We start from the raw sequence: 14,945 nt of genomic DNA on the forward strand, positions 1-14,945 counted from the left end.
GAATCAAGGGCTACGAGAAGGCATTTTTCCTATGAATGAATATCCGCGCAAGGTTCTCGACATGTACACGCTTTTGGGGGCCACAAGGAACAGAATTCCACAAGAATAATCGATAATATTTATTCATAAATGTCAGACGAAAGTTAATACTTTCCGTGAACTACCGTCATAACTAGAATCATAATCATAACCAGGTCCCATCCTGTTCATCTCAGAACAAGTCAACGCGACACTTGCGCGTCAACGGAATATCCGCAGTAAACACAAGCTTCTTGTTCTCAGCATCGTACTCAGCATGCTCCGTACCATGAGGCTTAGACTTGACGCCCAAAACTGTAATAGTCTCAATACCGACACCAGCATCATACTCAAAGGTTCCATCAAAGCTCAGCTTGCCCTTGCTGTACTTGAAGTCGATCTCAGAAGCCGTGTCCTGAACAACAGATTCTCCGTCATCAAGATACAGGGAGCCCTCGGCCTTTCCATCGAGACCGGGTGCAATCACTAGGTTGAAGCCCTTTTGGCGAAGAGCCTTGGTTGTGTTGGCGCTCTCGACGCGCTGGGGGTAGATCAGGCCGCCCTTGTAGTGGACCATGATGTCGGTGACGTCGACTTCGGCAGACTCGTACTGAGCCTTACCGCGGACGGGCTTTCCGGTGGACCACTCGTAGAAGATGTCGTCAGGGAGGTAGTACTCGAGCTTGGTGCTGTTCTCCTTGGTAACAGGGCTGACGAGGATACCATCACCATAGAAGAACTGGAGGTCAATGGAGTAAGTGTTCTTGTCCTTGGGGTAGTTGAAGAACATGGGGTTGAGAGTAGGAGAACCGGTCTGGTTCTGCTTGTAGATGGCAGTGTAGATGTAGTCAACTGTTCCTGTTAGCGGACGTCATATAGAGGAAAAGAGTAACTTACGGAGCTGGTATCGGATGGAGATACCGTTGCGAGCGGCCTCAGTGACCTTGGGCCAGCGGTAGAACTCCTGAGACTGAGAAGTAATATCGGCATGGTTACGGAAGAAGGTATAGAAACTACCAAGGGTAGCCCATCGTGCACAAAGGGTCTCAGTGACATTACCACCAAATCCACAAACATCAGCACCGACAACAGGGATCTGATAGATAGAAGCAAACTGCAGGATCTGAGAGATGGAGAACCGGTACTGATCCCACTGAGAAAGGTTATCGCCAAGCCAGTGCGAGACATCCTTGCCAGAACCAGCAAAGGTGCTCCGTGTGATGACAAGAGCACGCTTATCAGGGCGTCGCGAGCGCATAGCGTTGTGAGAGTGAGAAGACATCTGAGCACCATACAGGTTATGGGTATCATACTGAACGTAATCACCGCTTTGGACGAGATCAGTATCGGTGGTACTATCAGCAAGTGTAGGTCCAGCGCCGTTCTGGATCATGTAAGGAGGCTGGATGAGCTCTCGGTTGGGAAGACCCTTGCACTCGTCAGGACCGCAGCCAGAACCAGTCTTCTTGCCGTTTTGCCAGCCGTGGCCGGGACGTCCGTACTTGTTCTGGCCCCAGACCTTGCGGGTAGCTGCCCAGCGGCCAACGCCGCGTTCGCGAGGAGTAGTGCGGACCTCGACAGAGCGCTTAGTAGTCTTAGCAACGGCCGTGACTTCGCGCTTGGTGGAGCGGAGAGAGGGAGGCTGGAGACTCTCAGGGAATCCGGGGATGCGAGCGGGAGGACCGTCTCGAACGGGAGGGGCCTTGGGAGGGTCGCCGTCGACCTTGGCGAAGTTCTCGGGAGTGGTGTTGTTACCGGGATAAGGGCGGTTGAAGAAGTTGGCGGGCTCGTTCATATCGATCCAGAGAGCATCGATGTTAGGACCATGCTCGCCGTCGAAGAAGTTCTGGAAGAGCTCGTTCCAGTACTGTTGGGAGTTCGGGTTGAACCAATCGGGGAAGACACTAGGTCCAGCCCAAACAACACCTCTGTAGTCTGAGCCATTAGGCTCCTTCATGAAGGTATCGTACTGAAGACCGGTGGTGAGAGCTGGGTTGGGCTCCATGTCGTACACAGCTGGGTCAACCATGACGATGTAGTGCTGATCACGCGCATGGATAGTGTTAACGAGATCCTTGTACTTATCAGCAGGGAATCTCTCAGGGTCGATGGTGAAAATGCGACGACGGTCCATGTAGTCAATGTCAGTCCACATCGTCTCAAGCGGGATTTTAGCAGCTGAATAATTGGCCACGACACCAGCGACTTCGTAGACATCTCGGTATCCATATCTGCACTGATGGAAACCAAGACCCCAGTAGGGCGTCATGAGAGGAAGGGTAGTGATCTCAGCGTACTGCTTGGCGACGTCGCGGGGTGTAGGGCCAGCGATGAAGTAGAAGTCGAGAACACCGCCGATGATGTTATACTCTAGGAACTGCTTGCCGTTCTTCTTGTCGATGAAGACATCCATGCCGTTGGAGTTGAGGAGGAAGACACCGTGGGTGCCGCCCTTGCGGTGGTCAAAGTAAATTGGGTGAGCTCCATACAAGTTCTGTCCGTTGGGACAGCTGAAACGCATTAACAATCGCTCCAAATACCGGAAAATGTCTGATGACTTACCCATAAGCATCGCGAGTGTAGATTGTGCGGGTGTAGTTGGTGGCATTGAGCATGAAAGGATCACTATGCTCACCAAGGCCGTAAAGATAAGGCCTCTCCGGAAGCTTGGTCTTGAGGTACAAGTACTGGCTCTCAAAAACAAGCTTGCTGCCTGAAGTGTCAAAAAGAACTTCTCCAGAATCCTTCCTCGTCACAGTGAACGAAAAAGGATTCGCCTTGAAGTCAAACTTGAGTTTTGAGTTCTTAGGTGAAGCCCACTGTCCATAACCAGGACGAGGGAAGATATCATCAGGGACTTGGTAAACAGTGTTATTCGTATCCAAGATCTTGACATGCAAACGGTCCTCAGTTTGATACTCAACCTCAAGCTTCAGCTCAGGGAGATCAACACCGAAGACGTCGCAGGCCTGTCCCGCAAGAGACAAATCAGCGTAGAAACCCGATTTGGTCTCTCGGTGGTTGGTAGCTTTGTAGCCGGGACATTTGGAGAGATCCTTCTCGAAGAGGTCTCTGCGGGGTTTGTCAAGGTCTTCAACGCCAGCCTTGCTCTGCGCAAAAGCAGTGCCAAAGGCCACGGCCGAAGTGAGCAGCGTCTTGAAGAACATGATTGAGAGGAGAAGAGCTGGTTGCTGAGCGAGAAAAACCATCAAGCCATATTGCTTGGTTATATATACTGATTCGTTCTTGGTACGGTGACTCTCAATCGTCTCGTCATGATGCATGCTACCTGCGGAGACTCCGCTGCTCAGGAACAGAGCGAGGGAGACTCCGTACAGAAAACCCGCCTTAACGGTCATCATTGCCGTGAAACCCTTGGACAGGAACTCAAGCTTAAGCTAGGTTATGGCCGAGAAAAGAGCCGGGACCAGGTTTTCGTTGCGTGATGCTGTGCAGGGATCTTGGAGGGGGAGGCTCCATTTTGCGGGGTTGGTTTTCCCCAGCTTTTTTTTTTAACAGAAGGTTCAGAGGTGATAAAAGTATGATGGTAAAATTAATCGGCTGGGTGAGTAACGGTCGAGCATGGGATTGGTCCAATGTCGGGCCGAACTTATGCATAATTGAAGAGGTTCATGAGTGTGAACGAGAGACATTGACGAATGAATTGGAGTGGGAGACGGAGCGTGGTTGCTTTGGGTAATGATCGTGGGTTGGTTTGATGAGCTTCAGAAGCGAGTGTGGCTGCGACGAGAAGTGAGATGTACTGCTATCAGATGATGATCCGAGATTAACTTCACGTAGCGTGTGCCAGGTGGTAGTCTGTTAGTAGTGTATCCTTGTCATCCGAGGGTACATACAGCCATTGCATCACCACTCCCTCTTGTTCCCAATCATTGGGCCGACTTCGGTCTGTGACTCGGTGGCACTCAAATTAGCTGCTGGAGACCATGTTCTTCTAGTGCTAATCCCCAGGACCAAGCCCTGATTCCCATGGGGAAGTTGAGTGGCGCATGGGGAAATTCCCGACAACCCTTGCGGGTCCTAAAATCACCAACTAAACGTCTCTCGATTCTACAGAGACACGCTGATGGGCTATTTTGTCACCGCATCCCGCCAAGTCGTAGCCATCTCGGTCAATTGTGTCAATCATGACAAACCCTGCAGTTCGTCTGATGATCGGAATAGCACGACGGTGGATAGCTTCACGGCGGGACTTTTGCCCTTGTTCCTGTCGCTAGCACAATTGAGTAATAATGGGATGACTACAGCTTGTGAGAAGGGTAAGGCGATTGGGAAGCCTCGGCTGCGGGATCGCCGGGTAGAAGCGGGCTTGAGGTGCAGGGTAAGGTTCAAATTTTTGTATTTCGGTCTTGTTCTCTTGTTGGATCATTTACGCTGGAATATGCTTATGCTTCATACGTATGAATTTGGTGGTGATTAGTGTTATACTATGTTGGTTTAACCTCTGTGAATTGATGCGTTGGTGGCGGCTGAGTTCGATCTTGGATCAAGCTTACTTGCTTCATGCGACGGCCCGGCTGGTGGTGTCTTGTGTTAGGCAGCCAGGAACAGGACCTCTCATCCTGAAACATCCGCAAGCTATTTTCTTGAGTCGTGAGCTTGAGATCACTTGGTGAGCTCTTCCCATATAGAGATCATTACTACATTATCTGCTTTCCAGCGAATTACTCACCGTTGACAATTGCTTCATCTCCTGCTCCATGTTCGGAGTGTCGGAGTGAATAAATACCGAGATTATTCCTTCACAAGTTTGACATCTCAAGGATTCTGGTTCAGGCATCAGCTTTTTAGAATTGAAGAAATGCTAATCATCAATCTCGTGATGTTGCAGGCAGCAATGAAACCCAACAATCCATTGAGTCGCATTGACCCACTCTGCTTACGCTCACCGATTGTCAAACCTCAGCCATTTCAATGAAATGCCGAAAACAACAAAAGAAATGGCACACGCGACAGAAAATACCATCACAAAGTTTGAGATAGTCGGGAACACAGACAGCTCGTATCCTTTGATCATCTTCTTCCACGGCTCAGGCGACTCCTGTGCGTCTTGGGCGGATTTAGCAGAACTCCTGGGTCCCGCGTACCAGGTTCTGCTGTGGGACAGGCAGGATCCATACATCAGAACCGATATAGCCATCTCAGAGCTATTGGAGTTTCTCGATAGAAGGGACACGAATAAGCAATACGTGCTCATCGCGCATTCATTCGGCGGCACATTTGCAAGGCTATTCCTCGAAGCAAGACCGCATCAAGTCGCAGGAATAGTCCTCGCTGAGACGGGCGCAGAACCAACGATAGACGCCCAACTCGAACAAAGACAGTATGATAAGAAGATCTTGGGGAACAAACCACTTGTCGTCATTCGTGGCAATACTCTGAAATGGAAACAATTACAGTACGATCAAGCCATCGCTGCAGAGCAAAACCTCGCCAGCCCAACCCTGTTGATGCAGAAGAAGCTTTTGGACGCGACAGACAAAGAAGACGAGAGGTTGAAAAAGGCACAGTTGCAACTTTCTAGGAATAATCGATATGTGCATATCCCAGATGTCAGTCATGATGTGATCATCGAGAAGCCGGAAGCTGTGAGGGAGGCTGTTTGTTGGGTCATGGAGCATTTGCAGACTGGTGAAGAAGAGGAGCGAGAGGAAGAAGAGACACCAGTGCGTATAGTAGAAGAGGGCGAGACTGTTAAGAAGAGCTTTGGGGATAGGTTGAGAGGAGCGAAGAAGATGTCTTTGAGGGAAAGTCTGTTCAAACTGTTCAGGAAGTCTGATAGGTGAGAGAAACTATATCGTAATTGCTGGTAAATAGATCAAAGATTGAAGGGAATTGTAGCTAAATACAAATTGTGTAGGAGTGAACATATGAGAGAAGATTCAAGCTGCAGAATGTACAAGGAGGTTAGGCCAGAGAATGCAGTGTTTTCCACTTTGTCAAGAATGAAACCAAATACTTTCTGTTGAGAAGAAAAGACAGGAAGGAAATAGAAAATAAAGAGAGTAGACCGGCGACCAGGACTTGATGCCTTGTCGTCCAAAACTCACAATAAAACCATCCACAATAAAACCATCCAGCACCATCTCAGGCCTTGATGAAGCGGAACCCAGTTGCTTCGTTCTCAGCCGCACCATCGTTGACCAGCGTCCCATCACCGCCAACTCTCACATACTTCCCGTTGCTAGCCGCTTTGATCGAATAGACGCCCTCACTTTCACCTATCTTCTGTCGGATGATGAACCGCTCCCAGGTACTAGCAACTGCGCGCGCTGCCGAGAGTGCAAAGGTGCCCGACTGATCCGCCGTCACGTATTGCTTGTTCCTGGCGAGCTGTAATGTACCAGCGTTGGGAACATAGGCACTGGAGAAAGTATCAGCGTCATTGGCTGAAGCGCCCGACGCAGAGAGTTGGCCGCCGTTGGTTGCGGATACGATGTATTTGCCTGATGTGGCTTGGATCTTGTAGTCTCCGTAGGGGTTCTCGGGGAGGGTTGCGCAGATAGGCTGGCCGTTCGAATTAGGGCGCGTGCTGATGAAATACAGTTCGTTTGTGTATGTGTTTCCGGAGCCTGTGATTACAGATTTGTCAGTTGACTGTATTGCAATCGTCGAGTGGGTTCTGAACGTACCCCAGTCGCTCAGTTTGGCGCTCCATGTAGCGGCTTCTTGCGGCTTGGCGTTGGCATAGGCCGCGTAGATGACAGATTTCCTGATCTGTTAGCTAGCTGAGGCAAAAGAAGCGATCAATATGCGTACCAGGAGTCGGCGTATGAGGCGTTCGTTAATTCTGGCATTGTGTAGGAGAAGACATTGCTGACCCATTCGGCGTCATACATAACCTGCCATCGCATGTAAGCCAAATCATCAGACGAGGTCAATGACACTCTTACCTCATTAACAGGCGTGACAGGAAGAATCTGAATCGCAGCAATCTGTACCTTCTCAGCTCCCCAGAACAGCCACGCCCCCGTCTGCCAATCCATCACGTTGCCGACGGTGATCAGATCCCTGAACTTGGCCTCAGGATAAGGATTCGTAGGATCATCTTTACCAGCGCTCGGGTACAGGTGCCAGTATTTCCTAGCAGCTTGCTGTTCTATGGCGAGCAGGAGTCGAGCAAAGTTGGCGTGTTCTTGATCAAGAGCTACTGTGGCCCAGAGCATGGCGCCGTAGTAACCGTTGACGGCCTCACCGACAGATTCTTGATCACGGCTTCCAGCTCCATTGGCAATACCAGATGCCCATGAATGACCAGCGAACCAATCTAAGCATCGTGTAATAGGGAAGAAGGGATCGGCCGACGAAGGGTTGATGATGTCCCTATTGAGCATTGGTCAGCACCAGATCCCAAGCGTAGCCAAGTGAACTTACCGGGCAAAAAATGTCACATATTCTCTGTGTTGAGCTAACCAGCTCGGATCGTACTTGGCGATCACTGCAGCGATATGAAGGAAGTAACCGTAGTGAAAGTGATGATCGTTGAAGTAGCCGTTACCAAAGTCGACCCAGACATTCGTGGCGCCTTCTTTGCTGATAACACCGCCCCAAGTGGTTTCATAAGCAGGGAGAGCCTTGTTGGCGGCGCTAAACCAGCCGTCGAAAGAGGCTTTGAGGTACTTGACAACGGGGTCGATAAGATCCTTGCTTCCAACATGGTCACTGCATATAAGTCAGTCTGGATTCAATAAAGAAACCATCGCTGGGGAACATACGCGATCAGTGCTAGGCGGGATTTAGCTGCGAGAGTGCCGCCCCAGTAGTAAAAGTCGTTTGGCGCAGGCGCTTTGGAAGCGTCGAGTTGGCTGACTTCGTATTTGAGACCGTTCACAACTGATGCCTTGCAGGAGGGATCCACGTCGCGCGGGGCGTTCCAGGTTATCGAAGTCAACTTGTACGTCAATCTCCAAGTGTTACCGAGCGTTGGGTACATCCACCCCTAAGATGCTTAGCCTTAATGGAAAGTTACAGAGGAATTAGGGCAGCTTACCTTGAGGGTCAAATAGCTTAGAGCAGATGGCTCGGGAGAATTGGGGTTCTGTAGCACTTCGCGATGATGCGGCCAGGTGAGCATTAGCAAGTCACCGGTACCTTTTGTCTCCCACTTAAATGTCACGGTTCCTGAATCGCCACTAATTGAATAGTCTTGAGACACGGAGATAGGATATGCCGTTGAATGGGCATTCAGGAGTGTCTCATGACTGGGATCCCTGAGCATCACCAATCGTAGAATACCGGTAAACTTGCCATTTGCAGCAAGGGTTCCTTTGCTATCATTCTCAGCCTTGGCGATAAGCTTGATGGATGAGTCCGAATAGATTAGGTATGTGGTGCCCTTTGTATCGACGACGGTAAACTTGGTGCCTTGATCACTCACTGAAAATGTGTTTATCTGGGTCAGCATATTTTCGTATTGTTTTCCTATACCTGAACCACGTACCGGTATTGCTACCACTCAGAGCTTTTCCGTTGAATGATTTGATGCCCCCATTCAATGCTGTTAGCAGTGGCGTTGCAGACTTGTATTCGAAGGTCATGTAGGGCGAACCCGGTACCAGATGTGCGGCCATGGACGATTCGCCCTGGAAATACTGTACTGTGACCGTTTGAGTGTCAAAAGCAGTTGCTTTGTGACCATCAAATCCCCCACTATGTTCATTGAATGAAGCCCGCCAGTCTAGCTGAGTCGGCACCTTAATAGACGTCCCATCGAAGTTGCGATCTTGGCCGATACCAAAGCAAACACCGTGACCATCTAACGACGATTCGTAAGGAAAAGGGCCTGCAGCGGTGCCCTTTCCAGGACTTGCAGCGTATGGAGCCCACCATCCGTTGGTTGGATACTTACTTGAGATCAGTCCACGGGTGTGAGTCGACAGACATAGATGGGTTGACTTACCGGCCCTTTGAGATCCTTGAAGAAAGAGCTTAGAGGGGGAGCGTCGGTTTGAACAGTGCCTCCTGCCAAGATGTTGGGGTTACTGGTGCCAATAGGACCAAGTGAAGCACGATGGGCCAGCTTGATTGTCCCAGCCAGCGACTGGGATGCTAGCAGTAGAAGAGGCAATAAAAGTTTCATCTCGTTGGGAAGTCTGTTCTAGAAAGAAGAGTCTTTTGAGAATGTCTATTTTCTTTCTCCATTCTCGTCACAGGTAGCAGTTTATATAAGTGTTTAGTGGACAATTCCCTCGGCCTCAAGGCCCTCACCCGAGTCAGTTACGGAAGCTTTGATTCCGCGACGAGACACCATTATCAACTCTAGATACTCTATTATCGGCCCTATTGCAAGGGTATGGCATTCCTCAATAGACCTAGATGGTTAATATATCCTGAGTCCAAGACATGCCCATGCCATAGGAAACAGCCGAATGTAACCTATGTCGTCTCTCAATAGGGCTATGAGTAGTTTACTTGACACACAAAATTGGAAGGAATGAGAAACGCAACCGAGTACAACATCATTATCGTTGACTATCTGGTAGCTGTGACTATTCGGATTAAGTTGCCGGAGGATGAAGTTTAAAGTTAGATTTAAGGGACACCATCGCTCAAGTAGGATGTCATGAGCTCACCAATGCTAGCATAGTTGGACTGCTTGCTCGGCATTACTACCCTCTGCCAACATTAGTTTGATTCCTTTGCACTTTCTCCATCTTTAATCCGATAAGAACCTGGGGATGCAGCCTGGCTCGTGTGTGGGGTTCCCGCAAACAGATAGCCAACCATGGAGGTCGGAGCGTATAGCGGGGGAATATACTACTTTGTTGTGACTGCCGACTAATAGATTACTTGTCACTACCAGTAATTTGTCAAATGGGAGAAACGGAAATTTCAGGGGTCTATGCAGATGCACGAAAGCAGTTGAGTTGGCAGGTGGCCTAATTTCCGGTATGGGTGAGCACTCACTCCCGAAAAGTCCCTTCCATTTTATTATAACCCGAGAGCATATTCGATCTCTTTATTTTTCTATATCTCAATGCTCTTGGGTATCTCGAACACTCATGATTAAAAAGTCGCGGTTAGTAGGCAGAAATTCATCTACCCTTGCTTGTTTCATTCCATGTGAAACATTCGAGAGTTGAGATCTGTTCACAGCTGAACTCATATGTTGCAACGATACATTGAGGTAGTCATCAAGAAACGTATTCGGCTGCAACATACTTGAGTCGGCCCTACTATGACATACACGGAGATGCCTAGGAAAGTGTGTCGTGACATGGGTAGAAAATGAGTGATGTTTTAGTGTACATTATCGATCATCCTCATGGACCAACTTCCTCTCTCGCGCGTCACAGGATCGTATTCCACCACAAGGAGTTCGCCAGGTCCCATTTGCCTAACATGAGAACAACCTTACCAACACGATGAAAGGAGTTGAAGAGGAATATGAGGCCCGTTTACGTTAGAGGAACAAGCTGAAAGCGTGCGATTACATACGACTGATATAGCTCTAATTCGGGTCTTCACAAAAGCACTGAGCTAGCCGATAGCTGCATCATGAGCACGATCATCATAAACTCTTTAGCAATGACTCGTCAATATAATAACTCGATGTTTTCTGTGCTTGAGGGTTCTAGTATTCCAGACATTTTTAATGCTACAAGCCAGTGCTAAGCTAGTAATCCGAGTATGGAAGTACTTAATCGAGGAAAGGTGATGAGAAGTAGATTTCATAGTACTTATTTCTTCTTATTGCAAGATGACCATAGACTGTACACACAGAATATCCAACACTAATGGCTAAACATCAAGCCTTGACTGCTTACCAAACCTTCTCAAACACCGCGTACCGACTTATGATCAAGTCATACCTTGGCCAGAACTTTACTCCGAAATATCTCCAGCTGAATCGACGATTACGTGTCGCTCCTCATCAGTATCCAAATGCCTCTGGGCAGGATCATCAGCAAGGCGACTTTCATCTGATGCTGCAGGTGTAGATGCGGCCGGGCTGACACTGTCAGATGCGCGGGTAGATGCGGCCTCAGCTGCTGCTGAAGGACCTGGGCCTCCCTGGCTTCCTGGGCCCTGTCCGAGGATAGTATATTTCTCGAGGAAACACTGCTCGATGGCACTGGCGGTAACGGTGCTGGTTATCCACGAGGTAGTGTTTGAGATGGGTTGGATCTCCTCGGTAGTGACAAACACGACATCAACGGCAATCGTGACGGGTTCTCCAGTAACGTAGACGGTCTCACGACAGTGGCCTTGATGTCAATAAATATTAGTCTCTTATCCCCATAGTAGGTTCGAAGCCGGCGTGTACTAACCCTTGGTTGTGTTGGTAATGGTTTCAACTGTAACGCTCTCAATAACCCTGGTTGACGTTGGAAGGGTCTAATCTCTGTATCAGCATATATGTTCGAGTATAGAGACGTTACGACTGAAACGTACCACGACATCAGTCCTGACAATCGTGTTCGTGATGGTTTCGGTGGATTTTGGTATATAGATAATCTTGGCTTTGTCTTCAACACCACATTGTGTGATGTGGCCGGCGCAAGATACCATGACCTTGTCCTCAGGATTACCGATATTGCGTTCATGCGCTCTTGCGCTCGTGGTCGACTGAGAAATAATAGCAGGACTGGGGTCGCCAGATTCTGTACTTTGTTACTGAGAGCTCATGTATGATTATGGTCTGGAGCTATGTCCAGAGGCAACTTACCCCTCACAGCAGACGTGAGGCCTGCAAGACAAATAGTAGCCATAATGGCAGCGCGGGACAGAGAGTGTGTAAACATTGCGAGGAGCTTGGTGAGGGTTCGAAGGGATGAGAAGGAGAATGGAGACTGAAGATGGCCTGCGATTGCAGCTTCACTTGGCTGCTTTAAAAGAATGAGGGGAGAGCAGGATTATCAGAACGACCTCAGCTTCGAAATGATTGCAGCTCGATAGCTCAGCAGAGCTATCGAGCTTACGCAGGGTCCAAGCTAGCTACCCAGAGTCTGGATCGAGCAATGGACCCCTCCTAGCATGGAGCTGCTCTCGGATGAATTGAGTTCGGCTAGCTATCTACGGAGTAAAGTTTCTTCCAAAGACCCTGGGGGCGTCTGTTGCGTCGTTTCTTAGGGCTTGAGCACCTCAGCGCTAAAGCAATTATCGAACTATGTGAGGTGATAGCTGTGATATTGGCGGCGGGGTGCAGGCAATAGTGCATCTTCAGCTCCCGTCCACTGCAAAAAGCAAGCCCATATTCCTCAAAGTGAACTTTTTTGGAGAATGGTATTGTTCGGGTGGCTGCCTGGTATGACGCGTAGCACGCCGGCTATCTACAGTCTAGACTGATTAGGACCAAGCCACAGCGGACAACGGCTCAAAATGGGTCTCAAACGGGCACGATTGGCGCTTCCCCTCATCCATTTTCAGAGCTGAACATTCCTTTTCGGATACCAGCTACGCCTCAAAAGAAGGCCTTGTACACATACAATTGGCGCACTATGTGCTTCGCATAGTAGTCCGAGCTGGCTGGTCTAGTGCGTGTTGATCCAGCTACACGGCGCCTCAGAGGACATAATTCGGGCGATAGTGAGATCACCATTACATCCCTGGGAAGAAATACTGAATTTGGACTTGTTAGGCGAACTTGTAGCTAGAGTCTCCTGTCTTTCTTATTTCGTCCGGTCCGGGTCAGACATTTGAGGCCTTCTTTGATGGGTGCGGCATGTTTCGATGTACCACGAGACACTACCGGACGCCATGCAGAGCAGCCACGTAAAAGAATTTACAAGATAACAGCATGCATTAGTTCCTAAATTGATATGATATGGCGAAATTAGCGTCGGGCTGGATGCACATGCATTCAAAGATCCGAGCGCGAGTTTCGATGATCAGGTTAGCCAGCCTCCAAACTACCAGATCTAACGCATAGCCGGAAATAAGACAGATCGTCTGGTTGCTCTGGTCTTGAATCGCAGTCATGTCCCTCTGAGACGAGCTGCCTCTGTTCATAGCCATAGCCACAGTGTAGAGCCAATGCGAGTGAGCTTATGTATGCACGAGGGAGGTTGGAGGACTCGCCAAAACAGACAAGAGCGAGGTTCAGGAATCTATAAAAGCAGGCGCTATCCTCGTCTCATAAACCTGAAAGATTGTTCTCATCCCACCACCTTCAACCTACACCCATCACCAGATTTACTAGCGAGTGAAATTTGCAATACAAAGTTTCTATCAGTCATGGCATCCGCAGAGGCTTTCAAAGAGCTCCCCAGGGACATTGCTGCAGTCGATGTCAAGGGCATGACCTATGTTTTCTTTGTCAACTCGAATCACCAGCTCTGCTACCTTCTCTCTCCTGGACCGGAAACCAACGACTATGAACCTAAGCTCGTCACGCTCACAGACGGAGATCTGAAGGTCAAGTGCGGCAGCAGACAAATCGCCGCCGCAGCTTGGCTGGGAGGAAATGGCCAAGAGGTGAGTTATAACCCCAACCATCACGAAGCTCTCTGACCCTATAGATCCGCATCTACTGCATTGCTCCTGAAAAGGGACAATGTGAGAACAAGGGGTATATCCAAGAGGTTTCTTACAGCGCTAGCACTGGATGGGAGCATGGCCTTCTCGGCTACAAGGAGGAGGATAGGCCGTATGTTGACAAGGATGCCTCACTAACGGCATCCGTTCACGCTTGGCCTGACAAGACGGATATCAAGGTTTTCGCCTCTGGAAAAGGCGAGAATGGACGACCTAAGATCACTATGCATCAGTACAGCTATGGCCATAAGAAGTGGCTGGGCAAGGTTATCAGTAACAAGGTCTCGGATTGGTAGGAGCTTGGTAAGGGGGACATTGGCAGGGGAGGTTAGAGGTAGTGATGCATCGGAGTTGTTGAATTCATTCTTTTTGTTCGTGTCGTGTTGACTTACCAAAGAGTGGATTGTCACCAAGTATCTATTGAGGAGACAGATTTGGGAAACAAATTGGGCCCAAGTCTAGAGCGTCGCTGAGGCACTCTTGTGATAACGAGAGTCAACAAGCCAAATTGTTTGAGCAGTGGACTTAACTAGGTAGTCTCGTGTAACCCATACCTAGAACAGAAAATTCAATGATTGTGCTAAGGGTTGTCACTGGCAATCCAGATTCGTAACCGGCTGACCAGTCTAGATCAGATCATACGCTTCTTTTGCTACCAAATACCTAAAAGGCTGTCCACAAAAGGATAAACGCCGCAAAGGTCTATCAATAATCGTTGTTTAGCAATATAATACTGCAGCTGAAAAATACCAACGTGGCCTAGTTCGCGTAGACGGCAACTACCAACGCCTGTTGCTCTCTTTATTAGCTTCCGACATCTGCAGGGTCTCGACGGTCATTGCTAGCTGCTCAGCACGCCACTTTCCACCGCCAAAGCTTATCGCTAGCAAGGGTTCTCCGAGCCACACCTTTGAGGGACTGACTGAAGCTCTCTCTTGTAGCTCGTAGCGATATTTTTCGGGATATGCGGCACCTTCGTTAGTTCAGCGAGGTGCGCAAAAGAGCCTAGATGCACCATTTCAGCCAGCCTCAAATGCCCCGATAAATCGCCCCAGGTTCCAGCCACGATAGACCTGCATCCTTATCACCAAACTATTTTCCATAGATCGTCAATAGTCTACGACCCGTCACCCCGCGAATCCGGCATCGGCACAGCGGCCACTAGTGCAAAGCTTATCAATGAGGAATGAAGCTTGGACATTGGTTCCCCAGGTTTCAGCCGTTGGGGTCTTGTACCGCTCGGACCGTTCCCGTTCTGGCACGAATTCGTGGTCTGAAACCTTCTAGAGCAGTTTGGGAGCTTCAGCCAGCCTCAGTGGAAGCCGGAACACGATATTCATTTACGAAAAGCATAGTCTTCCGCACTTCAGCATCCTTTCATACTAGTCACACTGTGCTTTCATTGGAGTCAGTGGCGTGTCCACCTGACT

General features: G+C 49.2%; 5 protein-coding genes; 2 read left to right on the plus strand and 3 right to left on the minus strand.

Moving 5' to 3' along the window:
• Positions 1 to 211: 211 nt before the first annotated feature.
• On the minus strand, positions 212 to 3,377 carry FFUJ_10405 (related to alpha-glucosidase b; the record flags this gene model as incomplete). XM_023569184.1 has 3 exons in its annotated part: positions 212 to 870; positions 916 to 2,528; positions 2,581 to 3,377. The coding sequence occupies 3 exons, from the start codon at positions 3,375 to 3,377 to the stop codon at positions 212 to 214; spliced, it is 3,069 nt and encodes a 1,022-aa protein (XP_023436435.1).
• A 1,602-nt stretch (positions 3,378 to 4,979) lies between these two features.
• On the plus strand, positions 4,980 to 5,825 carry FFUJ_10406 (uncharacterized protein; the record flags this gene model as incomplete). The annotated part of the gene is made up of 1 exon (XM_023569186.1): positions 4,980 to 5,825. The coding sequence occupies one exon, from the start codon at positions 4,980 to 4,982 to the stop codon at positions 5,823 to 5,825; it is 846 nt and encodes a 281-aa protein (XP_023436436.1).
• A 301-nt stretch (positions 5,826 to 6,126) lies between these two features.
• FFUJ_10407 (related to glucan 1,3-beta-glucosidase) lies at positions 6,127 to 9,118 on the minus strand (the record flags this gene model as incomplete). XM_023569187.1 has 9 exons in its annotated part: positions 6,127 to 6,611; positions 6,672 to 6,751; positions 6,799 to 6,881; positions 6,933 to 7,362; positions 7,414 to 7,701; positions 7,755 to 7,978; positions 8,030 to 8,415; positions 8,480 to 8,882; positions 8,939 to 9,118. The coding sequence occupies 9 exons, from the start codon at positions 9,116 to 9,118 to the stop codon at positions 6,127 to 6,129; spliced, it is 2,559 nt and encodes an 852-aa protein (XP_023436437.1).
• Positions 9,119 to 10,863: 1,745 nt separating this feature from the next.
• Positions 10,864 to 11,783, minus strand: FFUJ_10408 (uncharacterized protein; the record flags this gene model as incomplete). XM_023569188.1 has 4 exons in its annotated part: positions 10,864 to 11,246; positions 11,310 to 11,376; positions 11,434 to 11,642; positions 11,708 to 11,783. The coding sequence occupies 4 exons, from the start codon at positions 11,781 to 11,783 to the stop codon at positions 10,864 to 10,866; spliced, it is 735 nt and encodes a 244-aa protein (XP_023436438.1).
• Positions 11,784 to 13,215: 1,432 nt separating this feature from the next.
• Positions 13,216 to 13,811, plus strand: FFUJ_10409 (uncharacterized protein; the record flags this gene model as incomplete). XM_023569189.1 has 2 exons in its annotated part: positions 13,216 to 13,455; positions 13,500 to 13,811. 2 exons carry the CDS (start codon positions 13,216 to 13,218, stop codon positions 13,809 to 13,811), a joined length of 552 nt encoding a protein of 183 aa, XP_023436439.1.
• Between the last annotated feature and the right edge of the window lie 1,134 nt (positions 13,812 to 14,945).

The sequence above is a fragment of the Fusarium fujikuroi genome, chromosome FFUJ_chr10, assembly GCF_900079805.1.
Source record: "Fusarium fujikuroi IMI 58289 draft genome, chromosome FFUJ_chr10".
In the NCBI taxonomy this organism is placed as follows: Eukaryota; Fungi; Ascomycota; class Sordariomycetes; order Hypocreales; family Nectriaceae; genus Fusarium; species Fusarium fujikuroi.